The sequence below is a fragment of the Fundulus heteroclitus genome, chromosome 9 (assembly GCF_011125445.2).
Source record: "Fundulus heteroclitus isolate FHET01 chromosome 9, MU-UCD_Fhet_4.1, whole genome shotgun sequence".
Classification (NCBI taxonomy): Eukaryota; Metazoa; Chordata; class Actinopteri; order Cyprinodontiformes; family Fundulidae; genus Fundulus; species Fundulus heteroclitus.
In genome coordinates, this window is record NC_046369.1 from 23,055,763 (window position 1) to 23,079,432 (window position 23,670).

General features: G+C 39.4%; 1 protein-coding gene across 6 annotated transcripts in view; it reads right to left on the reverse strand.

Annotated features, from left to right (window-relative positions):
* Positions 1-739, reverse strand: part of LOC118564167 (transducin-like enhancer protein 1) — a 50,208-nt gene extending 49,469 nt beyond the window's left edge. For 5 of the 6 annotated variants that reach the window (XM_036141261.1, XM_036141265.1, XM_036141263.1 and 2 more), the window contains exon 1: positions 27-739. In XM_036141261.1, the coding sequence (XP_035997154.1) occupies positions 27-50 (24 nt within the window). In that variant the 5' untranslated portion in view covers positions 51-739. The remainder of the gene's footprint in view (positions 1-26) is intronic. The other variant, XM_036141264.1, reaches the window with a different exon arrangement.
* Positions 740-23,670: the final 22,931 nt, after the last annotated feature.

Below are 23,670 nucleotides of genomic sequence, written 5' to 3' on the forward strand. Positions count from 1 at the left end.
CCGGACCACAGCTCGCCTTTACTCACCGATGGTCGGTTTTGGGGGAACATTGTAGCCGCCGACGTGCTCGTCTCCCGGTGCGTCTTGTCTCGTCTTGTTTTGTTTTTAATTCCTCCTTCCTGTGTTTGTCTCCGTTTTCGGACCCAAAGACCTCCGTCGCGGAAAAAAAACAAAACAAAACAAAAAATACACCAAGCGAACCGACGTGCCGCTGTGGCTCTCACAGAGGCATTTGGCCGGGTTTCAAAAAAAAAAAAAGAAAAAAAAAAGATAATGGCAGAGCTAGTCTCGACTCGCTCCTTCCCCTGCTCAAGGCTCCTTTGTTCTGGGTTTATATCTCCAGCCCCACGCCACGCCACGCCGCGCCGCGCCGAGCTCAACGAGCAGCAAAGGGCCGGGGCGGAGATGAGAGGAAACCCGGTCACAGGGAGCTCTCTCTCTCTCTCTCTTCCTCCAGTCCTCAACTCCGCTTGCAACGATTCGGTGCTTATAATGGTCTCCTTCTTCGATATGTCTCCGTGTGAATCATAAAGGCCAGCGTGGGGAGGAGGAGGAGGAGGAGGTGGGGGAGGAAGAGAAAGGGGGGGTGGGGGGGATGCGGTTATAAGCTTGTGGGCTTCGTAGACGGACACACCACCAGCTCACTCAATACAGCCGCAGCCTCTTTTGTCTCCCTCGCTGGCCTGCACTCCTTTCACACAATCCTCCCAGCGCCTCCACTTCTCCCACTCCCCCTGCTCTCTGCTCTGCTCTGATCCCAGCCTCCACGGGACCTTGCATTTCAGCTGCTATTTAAAAAACAAAAAATAAAATGTAAAAAAAAAAAAAGGCCAAAAAAATGCATACCATCATAACCCTATATCATATAGAAAAGCTGACATCTTTTCACGTTTTTAGTTGTTGTTTTTTTTTTTTTTGTTAGTACTTAACAGCAAAGGTCATTAACAGGAGCATGGTCATGACGCTTTTCTTCAAATAGCCTGGTGATACTTGAAGAGAAACGTCTTGTCGGTTTTTGCTGCCAGGTTCAGCTCTCACGTGAATATATAATTGAAAAAATGGATCCGCTCATATGCGGTATTTTTTAATAAAATAAAAATGACCGAAATTCCTTATAAAGACGAGGGGAGTGGGGGGTTCAAAGGAATTGTTCAGGTGATTGAATGAAATCTCCACGTGGGGCTCGGACTCGGCACGGTAAACACTAGCGGGGGAGAGCCAATGAGCGCCGAGAGCCCCCACGTGGGGCTTGAGGTGACCGTTCGCTGATTGGACGGCGTAGCCGGCACGATGGTTCCCCGCGTCAATCAGCGCAACGCTCCAACAGCTCTGAGAGGTTAACCCTTTCCTGGGTGTCTGGAGTGATTGAAAATGCGAGCAGGAGGTTGTGTGGTTGTATCAAGATTCTGCGGTTTCCCCTTATTTCTCTCCACAAACCCGGCGATGCATTTAAAAACCCTCAAATATATTCCTCAATTTATGGAGATAAATTGACTTTGCCGTAACATGTGCTTTCCTCTTTGGCACTGACAAAACAAATTGTTAGAATTTAACAAAAAACAAATGTGTGCTGTGCGTGTGTGGGTTCTAATATGTGTTTCTGTGTGGGAATAAGGTTTGTTTTACAGCTAAAAAACAAAATAAAATAGCTCACTTTACAAAATTAGTTAAACTCTAATTCCACTGTCGCACTTTTCCATATTTTGTTTCAGGGTATAGGACATGGTGCCACAGGAAAATAACAGCAAGTGTCATCTCACTACACACATAAGACTGTAGAATACATGATTTGATTAAAGGATGAGAAAAGCTGCAAAAGATTTTATTCATTTATCAATTTATTTATTTTTGGACATGTTGAAAAATAGCCAAACCCAGCTCTTACACACCATGTGCCCCACTGTCACAGAAGAGACTCAACCGTGAGTTAGATATATCCCAGCAATGACCTTATAATTACCTTTCTTAATTCTCAAACTGTACTATGCAGACCCTTCACTCACCTCAGCATGCCAGAGGCTTGGAAGTGAAAAAGAAAAACTGATGCCTCAACTCCTTTCTGAAATTTCTTCCCCAGAAATCCCCTTTTTTTTTCTAGCAACATGGTCTAGCCATGGCACAGATAACACGCCTTGTTCTGGTAACGCAGAACCCTGTGGATTTCTTGTGAATGGTTACTGGTTATCACAGTATACGCACTAATCAGAACAGAAACACATCAAAGTAACATGCATACATCAAAGGCATGACAAAACTCCCCGTTCCACCGAATCCCCTTCATTTCCTTTCAATTAGTCACACAAAATACATTTATTCTAACAAGATGGCGCATTAGCTCCCCCCCCCCCCCATATGACGAAGGTTGAGTTATTTGGCAGCAACACCGTCAGCAGCTTGCTAGCTAGTTGGAGTACGGCATTAGCACTGTTGCTCAGCTAGCTAAAGCTGGAAACAAACTTCAGTGCTTACTCTAACAGAATCCTGGTCAAACAAACGTCAAATCAGTTTTTGAAATGTATTCATTTGACAAATTCCTCCAAAATACAACCACCTCAACCTATCAGCAGTCTCTTAGCCTACTGCTCCCGGATGAAAAATGCATGTAACAAACAACACAATGATTGACTGAACCTACATCTTCTACTCAAGTACTTTGGCAGTCTAAATATGTTTAACATTGTCAGAATTTAATTATTTTGAACCTTATGTGTAAAAACTATACTTGATTACATTTTAATTAGCTTAAACGACCAGTATCTACCACCCTCCCAAATTTCATTCGACAGCGGCAGCGAAGCAAAGATGTTATTTCGACCTCCGGAAACGGACCAATCACAAGAAGTCCCAAAAACGAACAAAAAAGGATCTTAATGAAAGAACCAGAGGCACGTTAGTGATGATGATTCAATATTTGCAAGGGTGTGTACATTATGTGCATTCTATTGCCAACTAGAAAAAGAGCACTATTTATGAAGAATAAGGCAGGAAACTGTGAAAAAAAAAAAATTGGTATTCTGGTGGCACGACCCCTTTAGCTGGGCTCATAATTAGAGAAAGAGATATTGAAAAAGCAATTTCTGACAGTGGAAATCACAACCTGCCAGAGGTGGAGTTGGAAAATATAGATGTGTGTGTGCATTTGTGAGAGAACATGTGTGTGTGTGTGTGTGTGTGTGTGTGTGTGTGTGAGGGGGGGGGGGGGGGGGGGGGCAACAGGGGGAGGGAGGCAGGGAGGAGGAAGAGAATAAAGGATGAAGGACGGCAGGGGGGATGCTGAGAAAGACGAGCCAGTGGGAGGGTTAGGAGATTGAACTAGAGCAGGAGTGCACATGGGTGATGAAAAAACCCTGTGTGTGTGTGTTGGTGTGTGCGTGCGTGCGTGCGTGTGTGTGTGTGTGTGTGTGCGTGCCTGCGTTGAGCAGACAAGTGAGGGAATGAAAGCAAGAAAAAAAGAGGAAGAGGGAAGAGTGGAGAAAGAGAGGAAGAGGGAGAGAAAGAAAGATTTTATTGCCATTTTTTCCCATGAATTTTAATGCACAGCACTCGCCTCCCTCCAGGATCCTGGGATCACATTTATTAGAAGAAAAAAAGAAAAAAAAAAAAGCAGAAAACTCACGAGGAATGCAGTGCTTTTCAGTCTACTGCTGCACAGCAGGATGCTTCATGTTATGTGTGTCTGTTGTGTGTTGTTGTTGGTGCTCAGAGTCACAGGACGCATGAATCTGCACTGCACGGTGCAAAGGTGGGGGTATGATAATACAGATGCTAGAAAATGATAAGTGAAGGACACATATTATTGCTATTGGCAGGTCAGATGAAGGAGTGTTGCCAGGTGTGTGTATCTGTGTGTGTGTGTATGTATGCTTTGGCCGAACTCCAGTGATTGAACACATCCCTTCTCACTTCAGCAACTCAGAGCAACGGGACATAAAAATGGCCCTTGATGGGACATCGTAAACCTGCAAGACATTTTTTACGCTCCGCTAATTTGCATGAGGTCTGAGGGAGATTATTTTGTCAAACGCAAATACAGCGAATCTAAGCAAGCGCGGTACCTGTCTGAAAAGCAGAGAGTGCCGTAGGAGGAGGGAAAATGTCACCGTGCAAGTCATTACACAGGTCCTACATGCAGTGGCCAGATTGTCAGCAAGCAGCGCATAGAGGTCGAGTGGTTTGGTTTAAGAGGATGAAAACAAAAGGGACTTTTCTAAAGATGACAAACTTCAGATGAAGCGTAGTGTCAAGCTATAACTTTTATTGGGGATAAAAGATGACTCAGTATTGGAAAAAAGAGGTGAACCGGACCACTAGTCCATCTTCCTTAGATCTGTAGAAAATACATTTAAGAAGTAAAGACCGTCACAGAACAGTCTTTACTTCTTGTTAAAAGAGTAATTACATCTTTTTTTTAGGGTAGTAACATTCAACTGACTGTGAGTAATATATTATAGTTACATTCTAATAAAATTCTATTTAGGCCTTATATTTAGTTAAGTTAGAAAATGATAAATTCATGATTTTCTTTTGGTCAGACATAAGAACGTATGAGTCTTTTTACGTCGTTTACGTAAGTGTCTGGTTTCAACTGTGTCTATAACAAGCTAAACTTTTCTCAAAAGCCTTGAGAAACTTTAGAAACTTTTGGATTAATATTACTTCAAAAGTTTAAACATATTGTACACGCATAAAAGCTTGCCTAAGATATAGGTAAACGTTCCATGGGCAGAAAGATGATTTAATATAAGACATAATTTCTTCCCAACTTGGAGCTTTGGCTGATCACGTTTGAACAATGCTGAACACACCCTTAATTACACTTCCCAAAGAGACTCCTGCTATTTCAAAATGAAATAACTTTCTATAATGAAGCCAGTTGTATTTAAAAGCGAAGACATCATTGTAGGTATGAGCAATGATGACAAATTCAGTTCTCTCCTTAATGTCTCCTATTCTCGTCTCATTTCATCATCTTGCCTGTGAACTGCTCTCTACGATCATAAATAAAACATGGGGATGTTTTTTATTCCTCTTTTATGAAGTAATGTATTGCTATATATTCTTGGTAAACACAAATTTTGAAATTGACTAATGAAAATCTCTCTTATTCAGGATTGTTGGTACAGAGGATGATCAGTTCTGTAGATAGAACACAGGACATGTTAAAGGGGAGAACAGCATGTTCTTATTTCAGATAATCTAATTAATCTTTGTGGAAGGAAACTGATGAGAGAGCGTGTGAAACAAAGGGTAAGTCAGAGGCACATGTTTTCCTTTTGAGTACAATAAATGTATTTCTATTAATAAAGTTGGTGTAGCTCTGTCATTAATCCAAGAAACCTGTACGGAAATAGAATTAAATGTGAGCATGAGTCTATGGATTTTAAAAGGCACATCGTTTTTGTGAATTTTGTTGTTTATTTTGACCTTTTTTTTGTGCTTTTTATTCCTCCAAGACTTTATTGCACATCTGCCTGATGTTTCGCTGGCACAGAAACACACAGCTTTAGGTAACTGGTCTGCATCACCTTTCTACTCACCTGAAACTCTAGCATACATAACATGATCTCCAGTTAAGCCAGGGTGTCACCATATTTGGACATGTCCTAATATTCCATGGCAAGAGGGTAGCAACTTAAGCCAGGCATACACTGTACAATATTTTCAATCGTCGTACTCCTATACAGCTCAAACTGTACGACGAAACCGCAGGGTTTAAAAGTTCACTGCTCACGATATCTGTTCTTACACTGTGCGGCCCGACGGTCTGATGTGACCTTACTGCTCACACTGTACGTTCAAATACCACACATCAAACTCAGCCTCGTAGAGAGATGACGCTAATCAGTCTCGTCTACCCGGAAGCCAAAAGTCAACAGTAGAAGAAGAAAAAGGCGGAAGTGTCTATGCTTACTGTTAAATATGAGGCTTACTAGAACAAAACGCACTGCCTTGGTAATTCTACGAGTTGCTCCTCCGTAGTTTGATTCCATGTCACAAGTACCGCCGTCATGCTTTTCTCCACTCCTATGTTTTCGTTTGATAAGACAAAGAATAATTTCCTTGTTTGCGCGTGCGCAATGCGCGAAGTTGGGGAAAATCGGCTCGTAGCTCTGCTTCAACAGCAGGACGCGCTCACGATCGCTCACGATCATTCACGATCATTCACGAGGGCCGACTGAATTTCTAACATGTTTGATTTTCAACCGACCGTCCGATTCCTGATCGGGAGGTGGTTGTGAGAGGCAAATCGCCACTCGTTGCCCCCTGTGTACTACACAACGCAGGACACACAATCAAGCTGAAACTCTGCCCGATCCAAAACATTCTCGCACGACTGAAGAATCGGCCCGAAAAGGGCAAAAACTCGTACAGTGTACGCCACCATGCATTAGAAACATAATATACATACCACAGATAAACACCTGTGTAAGGGTATATACATAAAACGATGACCTGATAATGATGTCACATTAGCTCATGGGTATTCTATGCAGGCTCTTTGTCTGCACAGATGAAGATTCCCTCACTGCATGTAAAGTGCTTTGAATGGCTTACATGGCAGCTTAAATTGACATATTTTCTGATTTAATTAGTTAATAATTATTTGATCACTTGAAGACACTCAGATATGACATCGAGTTTTGAACTTCATGATGGTCAAGTGATCATGAGACAAAGACATAACTAGCAAAAAGTAAGTTACTTTGCACCCATCCTCTAATACACGTGCAACATAGAAAATACAGAAATGTCAATGAGTCATATATACATATATTTTTACATACAACATTAAAGATTCATGGATGTGAATGGAAGTTTAAAATAATGTGCATAAATCCTCATCACGTTTAGATTCATGTAAAGCATACTTTTAGATATGCCATCATATGTGGTTGCATCATACAACGCAACTATGAGTGGATGTCTTATTTTCCTGGTTATTAGTTTTCCTCTTAAAAACACATTACAAAAAACACCAAAAAGCTTGGAGGAGGGACTTTGTTACATTGCAGTGTATTCCTGGAGTATTTCTTCACCCAAGACCAAATCTTAATGATGACAAGCGTCATTAGCGTCATGACAATAATCGTCATTATTAGGATTTGGTCTCGGGTGAACTGTCGGAGCCATTCATACAAATGTGTTTTACAGTTCAAAGTATCATATGCAGCACTCAGATCTAAGAGGACAAGTACAGACACAAGTCCATTATCTGAGGCCATGAGGAAGTCATTAGTGACTTTCACCAGAGCTGTTTCAGTGCATGATGAGCTCTGAAGCCTGACGGAAACTCTTCAAACAGGTCATTGCTGTGGAAATGCTCACACACTTGATTAGAAACTGTTTTCTCAATAATTTTAGATAGGAAAGGAAGATTAGATGTAGGTCTATGATTTTTTTTAACGTCATCTTGATCAAGAGAATATTTCTTAAGTACAGTTTTAATTACAGCAACCATAAAAACCATAAAAACCATTGGTACATGTCCGTTTATTAAGGATAGATTAATAGTATCTGAAATGGGAGAGTAATGAAAGGAAAGGCTTCCTTAGAATACTTTAATTAGGATTAGGGCTAACATACAAGTTGAAGGTTTAGATGAAGCAAATATTTGTGATCATTTAGAAAGCTCGACTAGATCAGAATGGTCTAGGCACCTCCAGTGCTGCCTCTCTTATTGAAGGCGATGTAATCATGTTCGGGAAGATGCCAATGATTTTATTTTTAATATAATCCATTTTATTTGTAAAGAATCCCATACAGTCATTACTGCTCAGAGCTGAGGGAATTGATGAATCACCAGAGCTATGACTCTAAGGGGTTTTTGCAATTGTACTAAAAAGAAACCTAGCATTCTTCCTATTCTCCTCTATTAATTATGAAAATGGTGCTTTTCTAGCTTTTTTTGTGAAGGGTCGTTTTATACAACAGCAGAGTATTTTTTCCAGATTAAGAAGAACTCCTTTAGATGTGTAGGTGCTGTCTGCCTGATGCTATTAGGTTTAAGCCTGAGAGCGGTTCCTGACCAGTGAGGGCCTGAGTGACGCGGAGACAATGCCACAGTGTTGTCACGATGACCATCCCTCCTCATCCTCACCCCCCATCTTTCCCCCTGCCTCCACCCCCACTCCTCCTCTGTTCCTCATCAGACAAGCTGGGTGTCAGCACAGAGACGGCACGGTGATTTATTGGTCTGTGCTCCTCAGGGACCCCACCTCCCAGCACTCACACTCATCCACACACAATCTCAGACTCCCTCCCCCCCACCACCACCTCCTCCACCCTCAATTTTTCCCACCCACCCCCTCCCCCTTCCCATCCTTCTCCCCGATTCCATTCTCTCTCCTCCTGTCCTCTCCTGCCGCATGGCCCCTGAGGGAAAAGGAGAGGTAATGACCCACATCAGCAGCAGCTATTCTCACATGCGCACACATGCACACGCAAATACACCCCCCCCCACCCCCCTCAAGCAGGCAGATACAAATAAATATCCTCTGTGACACACATACGCACACGTACGCTCACATAAAACAGGCGCTGACACATTTACGCCCACAGGCATGTGTATCTGGGATCTCAGGAATTCCATCGCTGTAGCATTATTGTGTTCCTGCTCAGAAGTCCTCTGCAGTCTTTGGCCTGCAAAACATGAAACTGAGGCGATGGCTGTTAGTCTTTCTTACAATGTTTTCATTTGTAAACACTAAACAGGACAGCGATTTCATCAAAATTTCTGTTGCAGAGCCCAGAGGATGGAACGCAGCCTTTCAATTTTCACTGGAATTTCATCAATCTGTACAATGGACGGCTCTCAAATTCTCCAAAAATAAAATAATAAAATAAAAATGAAAAAATAATCTGACTGTTATGATACTTACAACATTTGTCATAAAATCTTGTCAAACATGGGACAGTTTGGGATTAAAATTTCTCATTTGATGGCAAACTCCCTATGCAAGATCATCAGGATGATTAACACTTGTTTGCTGACTATAAAAAAGAAAAAGAAAAGCGAGAAAAGTACAGTTTCGAATGTGGATATTGAATGCAGGCTGCGAATCCACACTGAAGGGGTTAAATTTGAGCATTGACTTGCAAATGCTACTGACAGCACTCTGTGTGCCCTGTCACTCATCACACAGCAGAGTGATGCTCTTCTGCTAGAAGTGTGCTGCAGGTCTCCACTTTGCCTGAGTGCTGGCAGACAGAAGAGAGCAGTTCAGGTGGTAGTCTAAATGTTTATGGACCTATTACTGGAACGGACTATTTAATGTTTTTTCAAACACAAAGAAAAGAAAAAAGAAAGAAAAAAAAGCTAACATTTAATTTAAAAATATATATGCCTTTTTATGAAAAAAAAAACTGTAATAACACTAATTATAACATTCATAGGAAACATAACTTCATTAAATATTACATATATTATTATAGAGCTTTGCTTTGTGGATAAACCCTAAATACGAACCTCAGATTAGTGCCAAGGATTTGATTTGTTTCTGTTTTTTTTTTTTTTTTTTTTTTTTTTAATCTGAGAACATGCCGGCAGCAATGTGGAACACTGCCTCGTGCTACCACCTGCTGCCCGGTAGGGGTATTGCAACACGCAACGTGGTACACAGCGCATGCAATAGTTGACCATTCCAGTGCAGTGATGCAAAATAAGTTGACGTTCTCCACATAAATTTGGTCTCATGCGAGACACTGTTTGTTGTTTAAGCTATTTAAACTTTCAATAAGCGTGAAGATGAATATATAATCGAATTAATTAGGAAGGATTCTTTATTAAATGACACGGATTTTCTACTGCTGTAGCTTCCACTTTACTTAGTGTGCACCTGAAAAGATAAAAACACCCTTTCCTACAACTAACTCCTCCAGTTTAAAATGGGGGAGGAGGATGCAGGAAATGCTCTTGCAAGTTTATCATGTTGGATGTTTCTTTTACCACAAGGTGTCCCTGTTACACCGTAATCACCAAACTCCCCGTGGCAGCTTCATTGTAGTGTTTAATATTCGCGTGTTTTCATGAGTTGTTAATTAGTTTTCTCAAATGTAAACTTGTTTTCTGAAACGTAAATTTGTTTCAGATTTGGTATCGTTGATCTGCACTTCCCGGCCACCGTAACTATGTCTCTAATTAACAATTGATTTGACACAGTATCTCTAATTTCTGCAGTACTAAAGGTTACAAATTAAAAATGCAAAGATTTTACTGTTTATAATTTTTTTATTGTGACCGAGCAGTATGGACAATCAGCAATTAGATCGTAAGTTAACCACAACACCATTCATAAACAGGGTAACTCAAAGTGTTTTGCATGGAAACAAAAACAAATGCATCAAAAGAACGATTGCAAAAAATCATGCATCATATAAAAATAAATGAACAGTATTTAAAACAAAAAAGAAGCAAAGACATAATATAAATGGATGGATGTGATATCTGTTGGAACGCTGCAATACACAAGGTTTTCTGTCCTGGTCTAAGGGGGTCTGTAGTTTCTGCACATCTCAGGTTTTTGGGGATTTCCAGAGGTAAAAGGAATAGAAACTAAATACCACCTCCCTTTGTTTGGTTCAGGTCCTGGAAAAGCACTTAAACAGTTATCCGATGACCTGGAGCGTCTACATTGTGACTGAAAATTGTAACTGAATGGATTAACAAAAAATGTCGGCCCATTATCGTGCTTTATAGTCCATCAACAAGATTTTAAAATCTATGTAACAGGGAGTCAGTCTAGTAGAGTTTTTTTATGATGCATTTTTCTTGTTTTGGTCTGCATTCTATATGATCTGATAGATTTACAAAGATTTACATAGTTTGACTGCCTGACAGATAGATTTACAGATATTTGTATAGACACCATATCAATGTTCTAACTTACTAAAAGCCAAAAAGCATGCCCCGGTTTTTCTCTGTGTAGAGTTTCGATAGGAAACCCTTCATTCTTGCAGTGTTTATAAGGCTGCAGTGGCTGAATTTAGTAATTTAGCAATATTTTACTTTGAACACAGTAATGATCTGATAGAACATTATTAATCAATTCAATTTATTTATATAGCGTCAATTCATGAAACATGTCATCTCAAGGCACTTTCCAAAATCAAATTCAGTCAGATTATACAGATTGGTCAAAACATTTTTCCTATCTAAGGAAAACCAGTAGATTGCCTCAAGTCTTGACAAGCAGCATTCAGTCCTCCTAAAGAAGCGTAGAGCTACAGGGAGAGTCGTCTGCATTGTCTATGGCTTTGCAGCAATCCCTCATATTGAGCAAGCATGAAGCGACAGTGGAGAGAAAAACTTCCTTTTGTGGGAAGGAAAACCTCCAGCAGAACCAGGCTCAGTGTGAACAGTCATCTGCCTCGACCGACTGGGGGTTAGAGAAGACAGAGCAGAGACACAACAAGAGAGACAAAAAGCACAAAAGCAAACATAATCACAACCACATCAGTAAATAACCGGGAAACAACCAGATCTAGAATATGTCTGATGTTGAGTTAGCTGTGCCATGAACAGTAAAACTCCAAAAATTATCTTGAATACTTCGGAGATCTTTCACACTTTTACCCTTTATAATAATCTACATAAATGTACTAATAATACAAAATCTGTCACAATTACAGCAGGTTGAGAACATTGTTGTCATATTCAGAACACGACCAGTACTAACCAGAAGCTTCTTCAGTGATGCTGTTGGCCTCTGGGTAGCATCCCTGTCTGGTTACGGTTTAGTATTTATTCCGTTTTAGAATAACGTACAGCTCTGTTTTCCTGTAGCCTTATTATCTAATTATTGATGCCTGTCTTCACTGGGCCGTGATATCTGCATATTGCTGTAGAATTAGCTTCTCCTGATTGATACCTTTGGACTATGATCCTGCGCTCTTTGCAACTTCACCACCATGGCTGAGATAAGCAAATGTCAGCAAAATGCTTCCAGGACAGCTGGGATTTGTTTCAGCTTATAGTCTGATTTTTTTAAAAACACAAGCTCACTAATTCATGAATTTTTTTTTTAAACATTGTATTAGTTTATTGAAGATTGTATGGAAGCCCATTTCCGCCACTCTGTTAAAAAATAAATTAAAATTATCTCATTACAATGAGATAGTATCTCATTATTTTGAGATACTATCTCATTATAATGAGATAGTATCTCATTATTTTGAGATACTATCTCATTATTTTGAGATAGCATCTCATTATAATGAGATAGTATCTCATTATTTTGAGATACTATCTCATTATAATGAGATAATTTTTATTTATTTTTTTAACAGAGTGGTGGAAATGGGCTTCCATAAGATTGTGCTTCTCCCACCAGTTTTATTTTAATTCTTACTTTTTAATCACTTTCATTTCATTGTAATTTAAAAACAGATTCTTGTTCTTGTTTTTTTTTTTTTTTTACTCTAACAGATTGTTACATGGCATGCATCAGAATATTTGGTTAGAAATGTTTTTACATCAGAGATCCAAAAGTTTCTGGCACAACTTCATGGATTCCTAAGGAGCACAGAGAGGCTCAAAGACCTGGGGAGGGGAAGACTGGAGTAATGCTTGAAGTAATAGAAAATAACTATATTTGATGACCAACTCTCTTTAACATCATGAAAACTTCAAAATGGAATTATGGCAGGAGTGCCTTCACTGTCAAAGGAGCAAATGCTTCATACATAAACGCTATGTATTCGTTGTTTTCCTGCCATGGAAATAATTCAAACACTGAATTATCGTTCTGGTGTTTCCTGCTTCCCTTTTGGTAGATTGTGTGCAACTGGTGTCCATTACTGTCCACAACAGCATAGAAACAGAACATTATTCATACAGTTTTCAGTCATTCTTGTAGATATTTTAAATTTATCACCCATACGATTTCAGTGTTTTAAAAATGGGAGCTTTTAATCTTCCAACTTGACTGCTTTCAGAATTTTCCTCTCTGCAGAAGTTTCCACCTTTTGATATATGTGAACCAACCCTTTCCTTCTCCTCGGCCGTAAATTCCTACATCGTCATTTTCCCCCTTTTAGTCAACGTTCTTTCTCACTCTGCAAATTTCAGGCAAAGGAAGGGAATTAGTATTTCCAAACAGGCTGTCTAACAGATCCAGGTCTCCCACTTCCCCCTGTGATCCTTGTCTGTAGCTGTTGCAGTTCCTTGGGTGACCGCAAAACGAATAGCAGAAAAAGAATGATGGAAATTCAAAGTATTGGAGACCAAATATTAATTTGTATTAATTTGTTTGAAGGACGGGATTCTTGCTGGATGCCTTGGTAGATGCTTTGGTAAATTTATCAGATGTTGAGATGTTGAAAACAGTGTGATAGGAATGTAGAACCTTAAAAATGTACTTGGATCAATAAAGCCCCCCAACAAAAGCTTACATATAATCAAATCAAGAACAAGCACGAAAAGGCCCAAATTAAATATAAAACAAGGCAACAGAAAGTTAAATAAATTAAGAACTAAGGAAAACATATAAGAAAAGATAAGATACGATAAGATAGAACTTTATTGATCTCACAATGGAGAGATTTACTTGTGACATCGGCTCTTATAAGCAACAGAAAGTGCACAAAAGAGGAAAAGGTGTATGAGGTGTATACAGTACATCCAGATATAGTGTAATGATAAATGTATCTTTGTCTCAATGGTGAGGACATACATAATGGACAGGTGCTTCAAAATTTATAATATTAATTAATAATAATATCTAATCAAGAATGGGTGAAAAATGGGGGGAATCCTAAGTATTTCCTTAGGCAGTAGAAATTTGGACATCACATGTATCCTAAGGAGTTTAGGCATATATTAAGGTGTCAAACATGACAAAGTATTACAAACATTGAAAAATGTGTTCTCCCATAACATACAAAAGTCCAGTGGAGTGATGCTGTCTTTTTTCTCTGGCTCCAGTTAAAGGTCACATCGCACACAAGGTAGCAAGTTTTGGCTAATGCCAAAAATTAAGCAAATTGCAATAATCCAACCTTGAGGATGTTTGAAGGTTCTTGGTAATGATGGAGAAGAACTTTCTAAAATATCTCTCTTTCATAGAGTGGATCTTTTTATTAATGTCTCCAGTTATGTGTCTGAAGGACAGATATTAGTGGCTAGCCAGGTTTACAGAGGTATTTGGAAGACATAGTTGCAGTGCTTCAGACTTACTGTCATTTAATAGTTGCATCCCATCTGGTATTTCTCCCTGATAATATACTTCAGGATCAATGTGGGGAGCTCAGGATTCATGGGAATATAAATCAGAGAGAGGTCTGTCTGAGAGTGAAAATAAATGTTCTAGTTGCAACAAATGCATCCTTCGGGAAGCATAAACAACGTGAATAAAACTGGCCTCAAGATGGATCCTTGGGGAACTCCAAATGGCATGAAGGCTACAGATAAGCAAATATTTTACAGTTTATCTGAGAAATATCTGCTCATCTTCTATGGATGTTGGGTTTAACCACAACAAGAGGTGCACACATGTCTTAATAATCAAATAAACTCATTTCAACTATGTCCAAGGACAACAACAGGTCGTTAAAGACTTTAAGCTGAATCACTGCAACATTAAATACATTAACAACAAATGTTGAGCTTGGCTTATATGTTTCTATTCCCTATAAATTAGCAGCATAACTCCATACAATCTAAATCTGAGTGCAGAAACAGAACACATGCCATCCTTAGCAGGTCAGATGGGTGGTCTTTGCACACAACGTTTACAGTACTCCACTGTATGCCATATTTCCAAAGTTATTACACAGAAACATAGCCGCGCCTTTCCTGATTATTTTTAATGGGGATTAATAGCTAGAAACTGAATTCATCTGAATTTCCTGTTACACTGAGATCATTCTAGCCCATAACAGGACTTTAGACAGTCCCCCCCCCCCCTTCCAAAAAAGCCTCTGTCACATGGATGTTTGTTTACTTCTCCATGTCACGACTATTCCACGGGAGAGGGAACGTTTGACCCCCAGCCCATAAATCTTTAACGTCTTGCTTGACTTGCACGGTTGAAAGAAAAGTCACACAACTCTCTGGCAAAATGAATCAGTGTGTGTTAGAGAGTGTGTGTGCAAATTAACATATAAATCCCAGGTAAGGATTACTGTTGCCAATAGTTGGGACGTCTAGTGGCCATATAAGCGGTTTCTGCTCCTGCCATGCTCAACCTAAAATAAATGCGACCATTATCCACTGACGCCCCTGTAGCAGAGCTCCTAGCTACCCAGAGACGAGCTGGGAATACTAGGAGAACCCCAAATCATCCCCGCTTCAGTCTCTCCTTCTCACGCTTGGTATTTCCCTACGAGGTGAAAGCAAACCATCTGCAATGTACTGACCCTGAGCTTTTACTTCTAAATAATGACTGATGTTTGGACAATAAAACTCTGTCAAGCACATCAAAGACAGAAGTTGAGTCCTCATTATCAACGATGTAGCTGTAATCACCATCACCTTCATTGTATGTCTTGCATTGTGTTTCTCTAATTTAAGATAATATAATTATAGTTGCCATCAACCCATCACTGCTAATTAGCGACAGATGCAGAGTAACTCTGGTGTTGCATTCTTGATTATGAATGAGAAAAAAAATCCCCTGGTGCTTAATGAAAACAAGAGCGTGGGATGAACACTGATGACACGTTAATAAAAATGCACGTCATCGTATATAGGTAACAGTCATTTTAAACTGCCACAGGACTTTCTGACCATATTCTTCACTGCTATGTGCTTTTAGTTCTTTTCAATTAACTTTGTGCCATTTTCCTGTTATTTTTCCACAACAAAAGGTATACCTGGTTCAGTGCTTCTGTGTCAGACTAGATTATCAGACTAAATAGGATTGGTTCAAATTAAATTTGGACCCAAATGGATTGCACACAACTATATGTTTTTCCTGTAAAGTGCCTTGGAATGACCTGCGTGATGAATTGGTGCTTTATAAATTACGATGATTATTCATTTGGTTTTATTTATTCGCCTTTATTTAACCATCATCAACTTTATTTATAAAGCGCTTTACCTCCGGCCACAGCTGACACAAAGTGATGAAGATTAAAAACTTTCCAGGTGATGGAGCAGACGGAGAACGTTTTATCATTCTCTCCCTTTTATCTCTTCTTTCTTTCACCTCTTCTCTTTCTTTTTTTTCTCTTCTTGTTCTTCCTTTACACTATAATTTCAAATTATAGTGTCCATATAATTTGAAATTCTCCCTGCAGGAATCACAATAAAGCTATTAACATGCATAAATCAAGCGGAGCACTATGGCGAAACCTGTTCGCTCCACTTGTGAAAGCAAAATCTGTCGAGCTCTATCTGGCATTGAGACATCAATTCCTATTGCCACATTGCTAGACAGGACACTGGGGAAAAAAAACAAAAAAATAATACAATGACACTAAGAGATAAAATGGAAAAACTAAGCACACAATAACAAATTAATAAACTTGCTACAAAACACAATACAACAATGCAAACACAGATACAAACCGTACCACTAGAAATGAAATAAAATAAAATTTCAGTTGGGTTGAAGGCCAGTCAGTAAAAGAGCATTTTGACATGAGTTTTAAAAAATGGACAATGAGGAAGCCTCTGCAAGGGAAGAGCGTTCCATAGCTTTGGGGCCCCAATGAAGAAGGCCCTGTCTTCGCTAAGCTTCCGCTATGAACTGGGAACAGCAGACCTTAGAGACCCATTGGGGGTGTTGGGGGTGAGAAGCTCTACCAAGTAGGGCGGGGGCCGAGACTTTAAAAATGAACAAAAGGATTTTAAAATTAACTCTAAAATAAACTTGGAGCCAATGAAGAGAAGCCAGGACCGGAGTAATATGCTCCCTTTGACGCGTTTCTGTTAAAAGACGAGCAAGTGAGGACTGGCTGATTCCAAGATACAGAGAGTTACAGTGATTCAACCGTGATGAATTAAAAGTGTGGAGTACATACTGTTTTCAACTGTTTCCTTGAAAGAATAGCTTTTATTTTAGCTATTTTTCTCAAATGATAAAAACTAGACTTCAATGTTGCCTTTGTTTGACTGTCAAGTTTAAAACCACTGTCTGTCTTAAAGCCAAGATTTGTTACCGGGGGCCTAATGTACAAACCAGGGAGTCCCATTGAGATTATGGTCTCTTTTACAAAGGAGACTTGGCCAAGATAGCAGCTATAGAAATAACAATGTAAAATAGACATATAAGCATAGACGATACTAACACAACAAATGTAGAGTAAAACATTAGAATTCAAACTAAAATTGAGTGAGCTCTTTACAAAAACTGTGACAATCTACCCTTTGCTTCATCCTTTAAACCACTCTTAAAACCTCTCATGGATATGCATGTTTTTAGTTTTACAGACCTCTAAAGATCATAATAGTATAAAGCAGTTTTACCAAAGTCTGTTGAAATCTGGGGAACTTTTCTGAGAAGAATGTGAATGGTAGTTTTTCCAGCTGATAGATGGGGGGGCTGAGACACCGTGGGAGTTTACCCAGAAAACCAATGATGTTGCCAAGAACACTCAAAGATGTCCAGCCAACCATCTCACAAAGAGTGCAGTGGTGAGTGAGAGATTTTGGATGATGTGAAAATGTCTATACCAGATTCCTGCCGTTTTTGCTTTTCTCAGACAAACATGTTAAAGGTCATCAAACACATGTTAGCGTCAGACAGAGACGAGTAAATACAAAAAGCAGTCTGCAAATGATTCAGTTCTATTAGTCAGATGATTACCGGCACTCTGAAAAAGAGTTGCAAAGCAATTTTCTGAGTCTTAAAGACGCCAGTGAGCCACAGCGTGACTCATTATCCACAAATAATGAAAACTCTGGTGAACCTTCCCAGGGGTAGCTGACCTACCAAGATCACTTAAAGAGCTTACTGACAACTCATGCAGGAGGTCACAAAATAACCCAGATTAACATCTTGAGCAGTGCAGACGTCACTCGCCTCGGTTTAGGTCAGTGTTCATGATTCACCCCTAAGAAAGAGACTCTGAAAAAAATGGCATTAGTGGTCAAAACCATCGTGCACCAAGATAAACTAAGCAAAAAAAAAAAACAAAAAAAAAAAAAACGAAAAAACATCTGGGATTTTCCCAATAATCTTGGGAAATGAGCTTCCTGTCAAGTCTGTTGAGAAACAAACACAGCAAATTTAGAAAAAACATCATACCTATAGTAACCTGTGTATGATGGTCCTTTTGTGCTTTCCTGCTAGTAAGCCAGCAGGACAATGATCCAAAGCACCCGAGCAAATCCATGCCTGAGTGCCTAGAACAAAATAAACAACCAAACAAAAAAAGTTATTCATGAAGGTTTTGGTTTGGTGTTAAATCTGCTTGAGATGCTGATTGGGATGCTGCTGCATTTTCTGCTCAAAAAACCTTCCAATGTTGCTGAATTAAAGCAATTCTGCAAAGAGAGGAAGAGTGGGCCAAAATCTCTCCACAGACCCAGTTATCATGAACATTTTTTGGTAGCTGAAACTGACCAGGGGGGCAAAGCATTAGCATTAGTTTTGAGGTGAAATAATTTTTCATGTAAAGGACAAGATGTTTCAGCTATTCTCCCTAAATGAATACAGTCGTCATTTAAAATCTTTTTTTTTTTTGTAATACCTCAGGTTATCTTTGTCTAATCAAAGTTATTGGAGGATTTGATTGCAGATTGCAACCCTAACAGGAATTAATTGATCTCAATTTAATTCAAAAGGAAAACAGCAACAACTAGGAATGGAAACAAAAGTAAGAATAAAATCTTTGACCTTGGTGAATTCATCCCAAAATGACAAGGAAACATATTGCTGCTGCATAAACTGGCTTTTTTGTTTTCAGTTAAAATAAATCTCATAAATGAAAACTCAGAACAAAATAGTACTGCTTCAAAACGAACAGTGAGGTCCCCCAATAGAATAGTAATCAAAACTATAAACATTTAGGTTACAAACTAATTTAGCTTACTGTCATAAGGACAAAACCTAAATCTCCACTTAAATAGGAATTGGTAGAATAATAAAACTTGTAATTACAATGGTACATCTGTTTGAGATATGGTATCTCATTTCTCTTTGCGTCTTCTTCAAGATGGCGGCAGAAACCTTAACATAGTCTCAAATGAAAGCGTTGCCAGAAAATATCAACTAAGAAAACAACAAAACCCTTACAGATTAGCTTCCAAGCAATGTTTAGAAGAAAATTGAAAATGTGAAGTAAGCAAAATGTCTGAAAAATTGTTGACATTTTTCAGGCTTATTCTAAAGATATGGCTCAAAAAAATTAAAAAAATGTTTCTTCACCAAATTCAAAGCATTAGGCAGTATCTTTGAGCTGGCTTTCTTAAATGCTGGTAACAGCTGTTTAATAAATTTTATTCAGCTGCAAACTGTCAAAAAAGCTTTTTCAAGAAAAGAAATGTTGGTCTTGGGTTCAAATCCCGCCTGGGAGCTTTTTGTATGACGTTTGCATGTTCTACCAGTGCATGCACGGAGAAACTCTGACTTCCTCATGATGTTACAAAAGGCCGATGTCATGATCCCCAGGTGTTTGATTATTGTAGCTTTAGGTTCTTGGGGATTGTTCATTCTGTCAGTTTTTTCATCTTTTAGTATTTATTAGTCTGGAGATTCTGTTCCTTCCTTCTTGTTTCGTGTCATTATTTAGTATTCCGTTCATTTAGAAATTTGTTTATTCTTGCTGCCGTAGATCTTTGTTTACCAATCTGGCTGTCTTCTGTCTTCAATTCAGTCATTAGTGGTTTATTTAGTTATGGAGTCTCCTTATTCTTTGTGGGTTTTGTATTTTTTGTTCAGGTTCTGTTTTCATCCTCTCCCTGTCATGTCATTGCTCCCTGTCTCCTTCAGCTGAATCACCATCATGTCTGTCACCTGTTGCTAATTCCTGTCACCTGGCTTCCCTTTTGTTTGCTTCCCTATTTATACTGCTGGTTTCCTCTCCCTCCTTGGAGGATCCTCTGTTATGCTACCCCTGCGTCTTGTCAGCTCCTTGTTTAGTTCTTGGTCCTTGTCTTCACCAACCCTGCCTGTACGTTCAGCCATTTTGGATTCAATAAATTCTCATTCGCTCATCCATGCGGCTCCATTGCTCTTGCCTGCATTTCGGTCCTGCTACAACCACAACAAACCTGACACATGAATGATATCGTAAACGGCCCCTCTAAAGTCCCTTTGGGCACGACCGTGCTCGTGCATGGTTGTGTGTCTCCAAGTTGTCCTCGGATGGATGGTCGACCTGTTAAAGATCTGTCCCCTTCGGGGGTTAAGGGAATATTTAAAACGGTTAGGTGGAAAAACTGATGATGGACGTTTTTGAGCAAGCATCCTCACCTTTCACATGGATCTACTTTCAATAATGAATGACTCTTTTGGAAGTTTCCAGCTCATACGTATTAGGAGGGAAATGTATGAGGAAAGCAGGTGTTTTGGGTTCAAATCAATAATAATAGCTGTCTTATCCAAAGGCAGTCTGTAACAAAATGCGTCTCACAGGGTTTATCCGCACAAAGTTGAAAATCATTAAATAACGCCTGCAACGGCGAGGGTTCAGACCTGACTCAGATTGCAGTAAACCTTGTGGGATTAATTATGAAGCAGCATTCATATTGTTTTCTTTCAATTGTAGAAGGCTTGTGGACACAGCCGATGAACCCCCGCATTAATATTATGTGCATGTAGAAGAGAAAGGGGTTAATTAATGGGTCTCTACCAAACAGCAAGACTTTTGGCTTTGATGGAGGATGACTCGCTAAAGGGAAAGAGGGGAAAACAACAAAGACTATGCTTGCTCATTTCTGGAGACATTTTAATTGCTACAATGCAGAGCCAAGCTAAAAATGACTCTGATGGCTTCCAGCATGAGAAACAAACCCAGAGCGTTTCTTTGTCTTCTTAGGGATTCAAAGATGGAGAAAAAATGACAACAGTAATTGTCCAAATACTTCGGCATGCATGACCGACACTGCTCTACAAATTGGAGTTTGTCAATTCTGATCAGATGAGAAGACTCAGAACTGCTGAGTAGGGGGCAGTGGTTGCTCTCTAAGGTGCAGAAGGGACCTCCTGCATCAGCGTGGGTCCAGATGAGTCCACACTTTCTTTCTCCTGCCATGTGCAGAAAATTTGGCGTAAACAGTTCCAGCTCATTGGGAAACCAGAAACTAGTTTAATTTAACACATGTGAGAGAAGAAAAGTCTCCCATTGATCGACTTTGAATCATGTGCACCACTTCTGTTCACAACCCCCCCCCCCCCCCCCCCCGATTTCTGTCTCAGCTTCATCCTGCTTTTATCTCCACACCCAGTAGGATTTCTGAAACTATATCCAAGTACAAACCTTCTGAATTTAAGTTTGGACTCGTCCCGCTAACTCTGTACAATCCACACAACACACATTTTACCTTTGTTTTATTAAATGTGAAGACATTTTTTGTCTGTGTGCATACACTATCATAGTGACAAAGATAAATGACAAGGAAAAACAAAACATGTCTAAAACCGTGGGTCCACTGAATCTAAGGAAAATGGCTGAAGTGGGCAGGCCACATGATGTCGACCGCAGCATCAAGCTGCTGCCAAGCATGTCTTTTCTGTGATGCTTTACTGCTTCGAGGGCTGAGGTTTGCCCCAAACCACTCATTTTAAGAACCACTTCTCACACAGGCCTCGCAGCCATTCACAGAAATACATCCTGGTGGAAACAAACCATTCATGACTTTTATGATGGTTTCGAAGGAATGATACTTTTGCTATTTTTATTCTTAACATTGTCTGTAGATTTGAGGTTGGGCCCAGCTTTTAAAGCAAAACAGGAATTGTTTTTCTCCTGAGATCTTAAGCCTTGAACCCCGACTACACCACTACGCAGCTTTTCATTCGCGCATATGAACAATGTTATGGGCTAATTTGTTTTCGTGTTACAAAAGTGGAAACAATACGATTTGGTTCACGAACAAAGAAAACACAGACTTATTTTAAAAAAAATATGTAAAAGTTTCTCTAATTTCAATTATTGTAATGCTTAAAACTGTTTTTAGAATGGCTTGCAAAAGTATTCACACGTTTTCCCATGTGACAGCCGAAAACCTCAATGCATTTCATTGGGATATTATGTGAAAGGCCAGCATAAGGCAGTACAGTTGTGATATGAAAGAAAAAAAACGACGCAAACAAACAAAAACATTGTTTTCATATGTTTTTGACAAATGACATTCTAATAAATCCTGATCATTTGTGTTGACAGAGATTCTCATCAGGAGTTTTGTCTGGACTTTCACTCGTTTGCTAACACAAGAATATTCTTTGATCCAGATGGAGACATCTTTTTTTAGATTTTTATCAGTAAAAAAATTCTGAAAACCAGGTATCATTTTTGCCTACAGCTTCACAATCATGTGCTATTTTGTGTTGGTCAACCACACGCAGTAGTATCACCATGTTGGTGACCCCTGCTCTGGAGCTTACCAAAAGAAGAAGGATTGGGACAAGCTTTTGGTTACTGTAAAAAAAACAACAACAACATTGTAGTGTCCAGAACTTAACTGTGGAGTTTTTGTTTTCAACCATAGACATGTTTTCTACTCCTCCACTGACAACACATCTTTATATAGAGATAAAACACGTATGGCTAAGAAGTTTGTACCTTTTCGGCTAATGTAGTGAAAAATGGCAACACAACATGCCATCTTTTATTCGGTGCACCAAACTCATTCTAAGCTATAAGAATGCTTTCATTTTTTGATGGGATTGTTATTAGACTTTGGCAGAATATGTATTTATGAAAGCAATACTTGATTTTTGCTAATAAAAAGCCAAATTAGCTACACACTGTGCCTTTAACATAAACTCCGACTGGGATTTGGTATCTACAAATGACTGTGGTTAAATAGTTGATAAATAACACATACATACTGCCATTATAAGATATACACCCTGATATACAAACAAGTTCTGGTACTATGATTTTATGAAACACAAAAAATCTTTTTGGAAATGGATTTACGTGAGACTGTTACTTTTAACAAATAGACCAAACAATTTCTACATGTTTTTTTAAATATTAAAAAGATGTTTCAACTCCATCATCCTCACAAATTTAGTGGCAGTGGCACCTTTGTGCAGTAACTTGCATCCCTTACACCACAGAATGTGCTCCATATCTGAAAAAAGCCATGGCAGTCTGGTTTGACTGAAGACCCCCATGAGTGTGCTGCGGCGTCAGAAGCATAGAAAAGACGTTGGAGCGTTTTCATTTAAAGCTGTGCATCATCATCATCATCCACCATCAAAATGCAAATGTGAAGGGAATATACAGTAGGTGCCTGGGGTTTAACTATCATACGATAAAACAAGCCGTGGTAACGAGTAAATTATGGAAAAATTGCAGACACGGGCAAATGATTCAGAAATGACTCAAAAATATGAATTTAGATATCAGCCGTTAAAAAAGGGCCTGCTTTAGAAAGCTGTGGTTTCTTCTCTGGCAGTTATCACTTCCTGACATCCTAACTTACAAACAAATCCGAAAATAAAGCCCGGCCAAAGGAAACCACGCGCCTCATTAAGACTTCGAGCTAATTTGATAGGAGATAACTCACTTCAGATGGAGCCAGGCTCAGACACATCTCAGCCGTCGCAGTCAACG